At 37.4% G+C, this 13,543-nt stretch overlaps 1 protein-coding gene across 1 annotated transcript in view; it reads right to left on the bottom strand.

Moving 5' to 3' along the window:
* The window catches only part of LOC107099225 (switch-associated protein 70-like), a 37,692-nt gene that overhangs the window by 6,927 nt on the left and 17,222 nt on the right, over nucleotides 1-13,543 (bottom strand). Inside the window, exons 3-5 of the mRNA XM_015397276.1 lie at nucleotides 5,264-5,437; nucleotides 1,467-1,694; nucleotides 3-149 (exon numbers count right to left, since the gene is read on the bottom strand). Of these exons, the coding sequence (XP_015252762.1) occupies nucleotides 3-149; nucleotides 1,467-1,694; nucleotides 5,264-5,437 (549 nt within the window). The remainder of the gene's footprint in view (nucleotides 1-2; nucleotides 150-1,466; nucleotides 1,695-5,263; nucleotides 5,438-13,543) is intronic.

Here is a 13,543-nt window from a genome sequence, read left to right as displayed (position 1 = left end):
GCCTCCACGGTGCAGCTTCCGTCCAACAGGATGTCCCCTTTCTTCTCTGTGAGGTCCTCACCAACATAATATGAAATACAGCTGGGCTTAAGCACAAACCAGCGCTCGGTCCAGTTCTTCCTTTTGTGACCTTTCTTCATCATATAACCCTATAAATAGGAAGAAAACAGTTCCTTAAAGTATATATATAATAAATATGTTTAACTACATAGAATAAATAATCAAATAATACATTTGCTGCCATCAAAACAAGATTACTTGATAGAAGGACCTGTAAATGCTTTCTAGCTTCTAAAATAGTCCTGTAAGGTGATTTAAGTTATTTTTCTGAAATTTTCCTCTCTATGTATTTATTTATTCATTTTGTGGCACATTTTTTTGTTTCATTTAGCCTAAAGCAAAACATTGTCTTTGTTTCTTAGAATGGAAAAGTGACTAAATAAAGGTTTACCTCATATTTAGTTTTTTAGATGTGTCGACAATTATTACATATAAAATGCATTGCAATGGCGCACACTCCAATTATGTATTTTCCATATCTTGGCAGTGGAGGAACTGGAAAATAATGGTGTTTCATTATGTTTGCAAATAATGGCTAGTAAATTTCACAAAAAAAGAACAAAAAAAGGTGGTGCAGTGGTTAGCGCGCACAACCTATGTACGGAGGCCTTAGTCCTCGACGCGGATGACCCGGGTTTGAATCTGACCTGTGGTCCTTTGCCACACGTCTCTCCCCCTCTCTCAGGCCTCCTTTCCTGTCAGCCTACTGTCAGAAAAACAAGCCACTAGTGCTGCATAAACAAAACAAAAAATAAATAAATATACATATTTAAAGTTGTGTTTTATATTAAAATTTCAAGTTGCTTTTTTCCTGCTTATTGCTGTGATTTCCTCTGTAGTAAGGAGAGAAAACACAGTTATATTGGTTTTTAGCAACGTAATTTTTATTGGTCAACAGCGACAGTTTGTCGTAAAACTAAGTACAAAAAATTTAAACTTAAACAAAAATAAATCTGCTAACAAATAAAGAATTTTTAAAAAGTAACTGATTTTCTTAAATAATATTTGAGAAAATCTGTAAAAAGAACTTTTTGAATAAATAAAATCGGTGAAAACACAACGTTACTTTCAAAACCCTTTTTGATTAAGACATTTTTAATAGTTTCATTTCTGGATTTATTCTTTTTTTATACATGTTTTCATTACTTGCAAAAATAATGGAACAAAATTCACTCCATAATTTTTTTAGATCTGCCTCTGCAAAGATATGGAAAATGTGCAGTTGCCGCTTGTACCTTTGCAAGACATCCTACATGTTTCGATCAGGGACATTTTTTTGTTTCGCGTTTTGTAGAGCTATTTGCTAATGTTTAATAAAAAAAAAAAAAAAAAAAAACTCCAGTTGGCCACGTGAAGATATAAATCCAGTTGATGTACATTCAACTGGTCAGAACCAGGATGCCCACCTGTTTGAGCACATCCAGGATGAGCTCCTGGTAGACCTCGCTGATGCCCATGGACAGCGTGGTTTGGTCCATGCCCTTGCTGAAGTGACCTGAGCCCACCAGGGGGATCAACTCCCACACACTCAGGCACTGCTGCTTTGAGTTCAGCTGCAGCTTCAAGTCCTCGAAACGCTCCTCCACCCAGCTTCCTCCCATCGCCTCGGTCAGCTTACGCAAGAAGTACTCTATCTGTGAAAGGGGACAAATACTGTTCAAAAAGCAAATAAGAGCTTTGGAGCTACAGCACTTTATAGAGGCCATTCCTCCCAAACTTCTATTTCAATATAGAAGTCAATATAAGCTGAGCGAAGTATTTAAAATGACTTTGATTAATTTCTCATGTTTTTTACACTCAACAATGGATCTTCCATCATTTGTAAAAGAACAGGAAGCTGGAAACTTCCTTTTCTGCTCTTGAGCAACTGATGTTTAAACGTCCAGCAGTGTTACAATTGCAGAACCACACGAGGACTGAAAACAAACGAAAGCTTATTTCAACCAATGAAGGCTGAAATGAGAAGTTCATGCTGATGAGCTAATTTTACTGCCCTCATATCACATTTATTAGTGACTTCCCCACATTTCAGTGAGAAATCTGTCACTTTGCTCAAAGTGCCACTGATGTGTTTATTTTCACACATTCATCATGAGCTTATATTTATTTTAAGCCGTAACCTTTTTTTTTATTTTTAACGTTTTTCCCCCCAGAGTGAACTGAGTTTCTTACATACAGGTTCATTTTTTTTTAAACTAAGCAGTAGGTGTTTCTGCTTTCTGTATCAATAAATGATTTAACTACTTCAGAAACATTTCCCACCTAAAAATCACAAACAAATCAAAGATAATTCCACAGTTATTAGTTCTAATTGCAAATCTCTGGTACCCCTTTAAAAGTAAAACATGACAAATATATTTCCAGTGGAACCAGTATCACTACTATTCATGTCTGATTTATTTCATTAAGCAAAGAAGAAATAAATAAAAAAGTTAAGCCACGCGAAAATGTTTTTTTAATAAACAGCATAAATTGCCATAAAATAATTCTATTAATCAACATTTAGACTACAATTACAGTAAATTAGAAATAAATCTTTTTAAGCTCTGATAAGGCAGTGATTTTTAAACTTTAAATTTACAAGAAAGCTTTTTTCAGAAATGTCTCTGAAACTGTGTACATTTAGCCACCAGGGGGCGCTTGGACTGCAAAAACCAGGTTTAGCGCCCCCTGAAGACCACTGGCAACACTGCAACATCTAAAGTATCTCCTCGTTTTGGAATCTGCTAGCACACCAATTAGGACCAGCAGATTGAGAAGTAATGAGGTTCCTTACAAGACCACATTCATCACTTAAGTTTAATTTTTACATTAGAAAACCAGAAATATATCTGATCATATAATGTGCACTGCTGTTTAAGGGGAACTCAGACTGCTGTTAAGAAGCACTTTGGGTCAGATGACCCCTTCAGCGACGGCTTTGGGTTTCCTAGGCAGATTTTTAGGAAGGGCAGCCTGAATGGAGCATCGGCTGCACTGAAAAAAATCATTAAATATATTAAACAAATACTTTGGACAAACGTTACACATTGGTTTTTCACGCATTTCCAAAGGTTTTTTTTTTTTCAAATCTGAACCTTATGAAACTTTTTTGGACTTTGCTTTAAGGACAGCTCTGTAGCAGAGAAAGTGAGCAATTTGTTAGGTCTTCCAAAAGAAGGGTCAAATATCGAGCCAATGCCAGAGCCTTACTTTTAACCAAATAGTAGAGTTTAAAGTTTCCAAAAAAAATGTATTCCTTTCTTTCTTGAGTTAATATAGCTTTATGTAGTGATGGACAAAGGAAAAAAAATAAATCTAAAAAAACATGCGCTCTATCATGATAGAGCGCATGTTGATGAGCATGTTGATGAGCGCATGTTGACTGACCAAGGAAACCTCACAGACCTTCAAAAAACAAAAAAAAATTGGTTGAGATGGTTTTTCTATCTTGTTGGTTGCATAAGAGCATCAGTCAGAGAGCCAATGAAGCAGACTGAAAATGTTTTATCATTATCTCCTTTCTATCTCCTCTTTCTTTCATCTTTTCTCTTTTTTTTCTTCTTTTGTTTTTCCTCTTCTGTTCTATTTACATTGCAGTGTCCATATAATCTGTAAAACTACCTGCATAATTATAATAAAGCAATTTATATGCATGAAACAAGTGGAGCAATATGGCAATAGCCCTACTGCTCCACTTGTGAAAGTAAAATCTGTTGGGCTATTTTTGGCGTCAAGACAATTATTCTTATTGCTGCATCGCCAGACAGAACAGTGTTTTTTTTGGCACTTTTTCGGTCAAGTCAGAAAAATCCCAAACGTATTAAAGTATGCTTTGAATTTTTATTTTATTTTATTGTATCTCTGCTTCTTTTTGTATATCTGTTTCTATCTCCCTGAATCCCATTTGACAGAAGGCCGCACACACGTATCCAGGTTCTGGTTCTGCCGGAGGTTTCTTCCTGCTAAAAGGGAGTTTTCCTCTCCACTGTCACTGCCTGCATGCATGGTATGAGGGATTGCTGAAGAGTCCGCAACAAAATGCAAGCGAAAATTATCGCCACAACATCTAGGAGGAGCATCAACTGGTTTTCCTTGACAGAAACTTTTAACCAATCTGACTGTATTGCTTCTGTAAAGTGCCCAGTGATGACAAGTGACGTGAGCTGGTGCTGCATAAATAAACTGAATTAAAACAAAATTGAAAAACAGAATTTGAAAAAAAAATAAAAATACCACCTGAGAAACGCAAGGTTCCTCTCATAACCTTCTGTTTTGATTAAAAAGTTTAATTTCTAGAAACTATAGAATTTTTTGTTTTCATTTTTTATGAGTTCATATGCAAAAAAACGTTTTTATAAATCTTACTTACATACTTTTTATTAGCAGCACCATGCAAAGAGTAAATTATGTCTCAGTTGTTTTTGGGGGTTTTTTCCAAAAATGGCTTTCTTTTTGCAAAAGAACTCTTCATTTACAAAACTTTTTTTTTTTTTTCCATTTTGCAAAAAAAAAATAATTTCAACAATAACAGAACAAAATTCACCCTACAGTTTATAACTATAGTATATAACAATAAAACACAAATATCTAAACTGACCTGCCTTTAAACTCAGTCTAAGCTCAGAATCTTTTACTTAAAGACTGAGGAAATGTTGAAAATTTAAAAATAGAGCTGCAGCAAACTAAACTAGGGGATCTGTCATATCTTGGTGTGAAAAGGCAAGTCTACCACAGAACAGCGATAAAGATCATCAACTGAAAGCTGACAAAAGGGGCCGCTTCATACCGTCGTCCATTTCACAATCAGTTTCTCAACCATAGAGCAATAAAACATTGCTTTCTGGCTTTTTTACTATACAGCCATAACAAATGTTTTTTATGGTTAATTTATCAAACAGACCAACATAAAGTGTTGCATAATATTTAAGCAAATAAATATCACGCATTGTTTTTTAAGTTTTAAATGAAAATCTGAAAAGTGTAGCAGTAGCACCAAATTCCTTTTATTCTACAACCTGCAAAATAAACCTTATCAGAATTCAGTGAATAGACTCCACCTTTCTATGCTTTATAGATGCCAAACAAAAGGTTTATTTTACGGCAGTGCAGATTTACTCTTCAGAGGAGTTTCATTATATGACATAAATAGTAAATACTGATTAAAGATTCTTCAGTAAGCCGCCCCCACCCGTTTCCTTTGACTGCTGTGATGTAATCTTACCTCCTCGGTGACGATAGTCAGTGGGTATCTGTCCTCTGACAGGAAGTTGAATATGCACCATATCTTGAAGGCGTCGTCGTTGGAGATAAACAGCTGTTTTTGATCCAGGTTCTTCCTTGAGCACAACGTCCAGCACATTTTATTGAACTCCTGACGGTCAAAGTTATCCCTCGCCTACAGCAGAGGAGGAAAAGAAAAAAGAAAAGAAAGAGGCTCTTGTGAGTCATACGTCTGACAACAAGGAAGAAGTTTTTTTCTTTTCTCAAAAATGGTTTATATGAATGACAAAGAACAACCTGAGCGGGAAAGACTTCCCCTAATAAATGTTTATATTTAGTAGGCAGTTTTTCCCTCCCAATTACACATTACTGAGTATTTTATTTGGATTGTACATTACAGAGCTGAAAACATAAGCAGTTCTTCACCTTTAGGTGGAAGGAAAGCGGTGCATGGTTTTTAGTTTATTTTTCAAACAAATAAAAAATTCCCATCTAATCCTTACATAAAGTTTAGTTTAACCACCTTCCTTTTACAGTCAGATACTGTTACCTGTAAATCATTTATTCTGCAGCTTTTGTGTAAAGGACTCATAGGTTATGCATAGAAAATAATCATTTATTGTCTTTGGAGAAGTTTGGGGGATTTCAGGAGAAAGAAAAGAGAAAAATGTTACAACTGAAAAAAAAAATCCTGTACAGAGATCAAAGCAAGCATACTAAGATCAGATCAATGTGTATGAAAAATGTAGGGAAAAAAATGTTTTTTGTTTGTTTATCTGGGCTGTTATATGGAAACTAACAGCTCAAATAAACAATAAAAGAGTAGTGATGGTTGCACTGTCAAGAGCTGGATCTCTGCACCTCCCCCCCTTTGCAGCTTCTCAGATGAGTTGGTCATGTCTTGGTGGGTTTGTGGTTGAGATGTGATGTTTTAAAGTCTAAAGATTGATTTATGCTCGACACGTCTACAAGGTCCGTGCAACCAAATTTCATCATTTTAGCATTCATGGCCCACATCATGGCATCTGCAAGGACATAACTTCCGCATCGCGCACCAGTGGCGATTCTGAACCAATTTTAGCTGGAAGCAAGGCTGGGGCCAGTCTGTTCATGGGTGGAATAGAGCAAGTAAATAAAACAAAAAAGGACAACAGTTTATCCATCCATCCATTTTCTGACACGCTTAATCCCAAGTGGGGTCGCGAGGGGTGCTGGTGCCTATCACAGCTGTCTACTAGCGAGAGGCGGGGTACACCCTGGACAGGTCGCCAGTTCATCGCAGCAACAGTTTATCATTTAATATATAAAGTGAACCAAAAAGCTACTCACAGATCTGGAGACTCTGACTTAGGAGACTCTGACTGTCATTCTGTTTCAATACATCTATAGCTAAAGGTGCAAGACCTTCATATGAAATAATTGTTAAAGTAAACCTGTAAATTAAAATATATATATATATATATATATATATATATATATATATATATATATATATATATATATATATATATATATATAAATTTGTTCAATGGACCTATCAGTTACAGTTTCTGTGCTAATGAATATCACAAATCAAAGGAGAGTGTTGGCCTAATTGTTAGAGCAGTGCGCTTATACTCTGAGGTTGCAAGTACCCGGTTCAATCCCCACAGCCTGCACTCTGGGTCCCTGATTAAAACTCTAAACCCCACACTGCTCCCCGGGAGCCACACCATGGCAGACCGCTGCTCCCCAAGAGAATGGGTCAAAATGCAGAGGTTAATTTCTGCATTTGAGATCAATTAAATTCAGTTCAATTAAACTGATTTGGTATTATCTGTTCAGTAGATGGGCCAGAACAAGGGTCAAGACCAGTTCTACAGAGGCAAAACCACTAATATCAGACAACTAGGAAAATCTGTGCTACATGGATATCTCCGTGTCCATGCTATTACTCATCTATCAAAAACATGGTGGCAAAGGTTTGCAAATAAAACCGTCCAGAGACAGTCTTCTGATTTAAGCCGCAAATATAGCCATGATGAAAAGATTTTTGAAAAACTCTTGGAAAGAAATTACTGTCACACTTGGATGACACTAAGAGGCTTTGCAAAAATAGAAAACATCTGTGTTTTTCTACTTCCTCATTTAGCGTGTTGTTGTTAGGCTTGACGTTTGTGATGTACACGCCCCCCTGGAGCTGGCCAGAATATCAAGGCACAAGGGGAAAAGTTGCAGACATTGTGTCTACCCGTCTTATTTTCCACACGGGGAACATGTGTGTCAAGCATCACCAAGCTTAAAGAACCGGTCACAACGAACGGGATTCCACGCTTGGACTGAACGATTTACATGTTATCCGTATGTAGAAGGATAACGGCATCGCTGCAAGGTGCAGATCAGAATTCTAGTGAAACGAAATGCAATTTTAGGAAAAAGTACAGATAAGTGACGGTGACGCCATAAATAGAAAAATCGTGACTTTTGTCGTGTTTCAACAACCAATCAGGTACTAGATGTGGTTGTGACATTAAGTCCTCGTTAGTATAGTGTAGAGTATCTCCACCATGTCACAGGAGACCAGGGTTGATTCCCTGACACAGACAGGACCTCACTGTTAGTTCCAGTTGGGGGAGTGGCGGCCTATTAGTTAGGTCATTGTGCTTTGAATCCAGAGGTTCTGAATTCAAGCCCCACTCCCACAGACTGCCACTCTGTGTCTCTGAGCAAAAACCCTTAATCCCACACTGCTGCCCAGGCACCACACAATAGCAGCCCTCTGCTCCCAAAGGGGATGGGTCAAATGCAGAGAGTTCATTTCGTTGTTCTGTACTTGTGACAGCATAATTACAATAAAACACAGGAAAAGGAAAGAAAAAAAGGATATAGGGTGAGGGAGCACAGCAGAAAGAAAAGCTTTTTTCAATTAAAAAGAAATACTGAGACAATAAAATTGACAAAAAGGATCAAGTAGTCAATGATTTTAAAACCTGTTTTAAGGACTGTTAAATTTGTTCTTCTAGCTCTAGCCCAGACCCCTACCAGCTGCCTCCTCTCCCAGCACCGGTGCCCTCAGTCCGGCTGAGTGCTTCAATCTCGCACTCTTGGCTTCAGAGCAGGAATGGCCGCCTCTGTTCCATTCTAAGGAATTCTTTCCAGGGTTTTTGCTATAATCTCCCGCTGCTCCTTTCAGACTTCCAATGCCACCTCACTTTGCTTTAGTTGTCTAGGCGAACCTCCACAAAGTGGGATCGTTTTGGTTTAAGCTTTGTTCAGCTTTCCAAAGTAATAAAAGCACGAGGACTGGCTATGCACCATGTTGAGGTGAAACGACGGCAGTTTTGATGAGTTAGTGGAGCCTTTTTCCCATCCTGTGAATCCCTTTGGTTCACCAAGCAAATTGTTAGCAAAATGCCATGCAGCCCAAAGCACCCAATAGAAGTATTTTTTCGCTGGTTTTGCGTTTGGTGTTAATGCACTGCAATAGCAGCTGGGAGGAAGAATCTATAATAACGCTCCTTAGTGCAACTAGTGAGCAGCAGTCCTTTACTGAAGGAGGTTTCTAGCACTGCAACAGCTTCAGGCTTGGGTTGAAGGACTTTATCCAACAGTAATGTTAATCTTGCTACAGAGTCCTTCTGTCACTCACCACTTACACTGTTTTCAGGGCGCAAAAAAAAAAAATAGAGTCAGCCGTTATTCATGATGACCTCATCAAACCTCTCCAGGTAGATAAGTTGTTGCTCCAAGAAACCACACTGATGTCACCACATATACAAAAAGGTCCTAAAGATTGCCCCTAAAACTGTGCATTAGTATTTAGTCCTTTTTACCGCCCCTAACCAAAACTTCCTTATAGGTCACTTAAATAGTCAAATTATGATAGCATTATTAAACAAAAGGCATCATAAAGACAATTGGAGGAAAGAAGAGAGACTGGAAAGATAGTCGAGAAGTTTAAAATGTATTTCATAAAAATATTAGTCCATCATCTAATGAATGAAAGAAGATGGCACAACCACAAACAATCTAAGACATGACTAACTCATCGGAGATGCTGCCAAGGGGCCTTCGTGGAAACTAGATGGGGTGCAAAGATCTGCCCTTTAGTACAATACTAATATGCTGATTGGGTGACATCATAGCTAGTACCTGCCTTCCATAATAAGCCAGGTACTAGCCTTATTAAGGAAGGCTTTCAGCAAATTGTAAGGTTTCAGATTCCAATAGGTTTCGTCTGCAGCTTTCTAGCGGAGTAAGCTGATAATTCTAACTTTTTCAAAATTTCAATTCAATTCAGTTTATTTATATAATGCCAATTCACAACACAAGTCATCTCAAAGCACTTTACAGTTCAACAAGATCATACAGTCAAACTGATTCAAAGTTTTCTATCTAAGGAAAACCAGTTGATTTTATTGTCTCATTAACTCAAAGGCAATCCCTCACACTAAGCATGCTTGTAGCAACAGCGGAGAGGAAAAACTCCCTTTTAACAGGAAGAAACCTCCAGGAGAACCAGGCTCAGTATGAGCCGCCATCTGCTGAGGCTGACTGGGGTTTAAAGAGACAGACAGCCAGGCAGACGAGCTCCGAGCCACCTCTCATGTCAGAGGATGAAGAGAGCACATCCAGCCAGTCACGGTCAGAGAAACAGGACCACACTGGAAAACAGGCCGATCTCCAGCATCTATAAACAAGGGTGTTGATGGAAGCAGCAGCTGATGTTTCTCTTCAGGGTGGTGTCACAGAAGATGAAGGAACAGACCAGATTAAGCTACTATGAGGAAAAGCAGAGAGAGCATTACGTTAGAGATTGAACTAACAGATTCTGCAGAATAGGAGAATAGAGACAGAATAGAAGCAGAAAGATGAAATGGGGGTCCCTATGTCCTCCAGAAGTCTAAACCTATAGCAGCATAACCATAGAGATAGCTCAGGATAACCTGAGCCACACTAACTATTAGCTTTATCAAAAAGGAAAGTTCCAACAAATCTTGTTGGAAAAAAGCACAAACATCTTTCCCATCTACAAATGCACAAAGTGCTTCCCTTTACTCCTTTTTTAAACAAGAAATTGTTGCTATTTTAGCTAAAACCGAGTCAGCTGAGGTATCGACAGGTGAGTCCCCCAACATAGCCATGTTTGTAATGCCCTAGCAAGGTCCTTCTGATTGTTATCATTCCTACATGTCCCGCTGGAAAAACACTGCTGGCATGTCATTGGTCCGACTCGATGGTTGCTACGAGACGGACATATAAGTGAGTCTTTTGCGATGGATTTGTGGTAAGACTGAAAACTCAGACAGTCCAGCTTGCAGCGCAAGGTTAAGCCACCATGAGAAAGAACAACAATTAGCTATTAAAATCTGACGATGTTTAAAAAACAAACTTTAACCGTTCATGTTGGAGAAAGGCTGAATGTCTTGGTTTGAATTCAATAAGAAATGTGTACAAACTTTGCTCACCACAGACAACCTCTATCCAAACATACAGAGTTTAAGCTTTCTTAGAAAGAACAGGTACACGCTTTGGTCTATCAGGCAAAGATTATAGTCACATACCCCAAAATATGGCAACTGGAATTGCAGAGAAAAGAGGCTCTTTGTATAACAAAGACGCAGATGGGGTGGGCACAACTTTAAAACTAAGGTTTCACTATTTTTTTCCACAAACATTTGTGATGTCAATGCATTGAAAAGTAATATATTTAGTTTTCTCACAACCCCATTACTTCTGTAGTTAAGCACAGAGAATGAACCAGAACTATCATTAATGAATAAATACATGGGAACACACTGAATTTTAGTGAGGGAGAGTTTTCAAACCTGTGAGAAACTGTGACAAGAATCAGAAACTAGTCTCATTTGTTTTGGGGGTTTTTTTGGTTTTCACATTCCAAAGCGAAAGTGGGTAGAACACTCTTGAAAAGGTACAATTGGTGCTGCTGAAGGAAATGTTTTCTTAGAGCTGTTGAACACTAACGTCTCCATGGAGACCGCTGGCAGGCTGACTGTGCAATCTTGTGGAATTGAAGCACATCTTATCCTTCTGGGTTCCTCTCTCTGAAATAATCCTCGTCTCATTCTCTACTCTATTCATCATATCATCATAACTATGCAGACGATAAACAACTCTTCTTTGTGATGCCTTTAAAGAATTTAAAAACATATTTGTTTGGAGTGGCTTTTGCTAAATTAGGGCTGCAACTAATTATTTTGCAAATCGATTAATCTGTTGATTATGTTATTGATTAATTAATTAATAATCTGACAGCCAAAGCCTCCTTAAAGAAGACTTTTCATGAAATCAAAACAAGTGAAACTAAAACTTTTCCACTTAAAGAGTTCTGGATAGAGCAAATTGATGTTTATATATCTTTTTACAATTCTGATATAATTACTGCTCTGTATGCTAAAGGCATGTTTTAGAGCAGAGGTCACTAACCTTTTGAAGCCGGGGTTCATAGAAGGCCTACCAATACTGACCTATAAACTGCAGGGATCAGTTTTAACCTTGACTTCATACATAAACATATTTTTATTGTTTCTTTTAACTCCTAATTTTCTTTATGTCATTTTGAAATCTCTATAAATACTCTGAATTATTAAAATGATGAAATGCCCTACAGACTTTTAGAAAAGAAGGGCAACAGAATAAAAAAAAAATTCAATCTTAGTCCACTGGTTTTAAGAAGATGCTGTAGGCACCCCATGAGGCCCCTGAGGGCCCCTTGGTGCCCGCGGTCATCATGTTGGTGACCCCTGCTTTACAGTCTCAATTCTCCAGTTAAAGATTAATCGATTACTAAATTATTTGACGATTATTTCAATAATAAATTAATCAGGAATAATACAATTGGTTGTTTCTGCCCCAATCTAAATATTATGGTAAAGTTTTTAAAACAAGTCTAATTTTCTCATTTTTTTATTATTCATCTCACTATTTAATTTTTTCTTCTCTTTAATTATTCCAGTTCCTTATTTATTTACCTTTATTGCACTGCTTTATACTTTTCTTAATTCCATGTAAACCACTTTCCTAAAATAATGCATCTACTGTAAATACACTCACCTTGCCTTTTAGGTGCCATTTGTGACCAATCAAGGTTTGTTGAAGGACACCAATAACAGCTTATTGGAAACTGTTTCCTGTATGTGAGGAAATATTTATAAATCAAGAAGAATGGGTTTCAAAACAGGAACTCAAAATGATTATTCATGCTTTTATTTCCCATTCTTTAGACTACTGTATTGTACTTTTCATAGGCATATGTAAGCATACATTAAAAAAAGGCCCTATGTCACCTGATTTGCTTCCATAAACTCCTGATAAATCCTGCTGTGAACATGTAAGACACGTTTACCAAATTGTTAAAGTCAATTACTCTTGCACTGACCTTTAGGTCATGAAACAAAAGAAGCTTCTCGTAGTGCCAGAGACCGCACATAAACCTTGAAAAGAATCACAGTTTTTAGACTCATGCACTGATCTCTGAATAAGCTTTCTCTGTTTTTAGGTTGCTTTCAGATTCTGGACTCAATAGAAAAAGCAGTTAAAGACTTTCTTATTTGAACAGGCTTTTCAGTAAAATCCTTTTTAAAATATCCCATTTGGATTATTTTTATTACTTTATTTGTTTTGCCAGTTTCATTCTTTTTTACTCTAATCTTGTAAGAGAAGGACCATAATAAGTCTATGTGGTGCTATAGCCCACAAATAAAATATACTTCCCCAACGTCTCATACATCAGTATTTTGACAAAATCTCCTTTATTAAATTGTTTTGATATTTTCATGACTTGGTGAGATCAAGTTGCCCACATCCTGTGGCCGGCGTCACCACCACTGCGTTTAAGAGTTGGTACTGGGTGTCTATGCTGACATGTCGTCAAACTTCTTCGTTTAACAGACATGGTTCCAGAGGTCACAAACAGCTTAGCAAAACTAACATTTTCTTTCAAACCTTACTAAAGGAGCCACACTTGTTCACATTTTTTCTCTAATATTAATGTTAGAACCTTTAACAGGATTGCTGAGTACCGCAGAGTCCGAGATTGAGATCCTGCATGTTTTGGGGGGGGTTGTTTTGCAGTTTCTTTAAAGAGTAACTAAACCCAAAGTTAGCTTTTTTTGATGAGCTGTAGATAAACTGTAAAAATTGGCCATAAGGCGGCCATCTTTCAATCAAACAGAAAACTTTGTATCCTTTTTGTGTAATATTGGGCTTAAAACTGTTTAAAAGCTGTCCTCTATGGGTTGAAATGGGGCTACTGCAGTTGAATTTTACTTTTGATCTGACG

The sequence above is a fragment of the Cyprinodon variegatus genome, unplaced genomic scaffold (genome assembly GCF_000732505.1).
Source record: "Cyprinodon variegatus isolate N-32 unplaced genomic scaffold, C_variegatus-1.0 Scaffold849, whole genome shotgun sequence".
In the NCBI taxonomy this organism is placed as follows: domain Eukaryota; kingdom Metazoa; phylum Chordata; class Actinopteri; order Cyprinodontiformes; family Cyprinodontidae; genus Cyprinodon; species Cyprinodon variegatus.
Note: the sequence above shows the minus strand (reverse complement) of the source record. Positions and strands in the feature narration are given on the sequence as shown.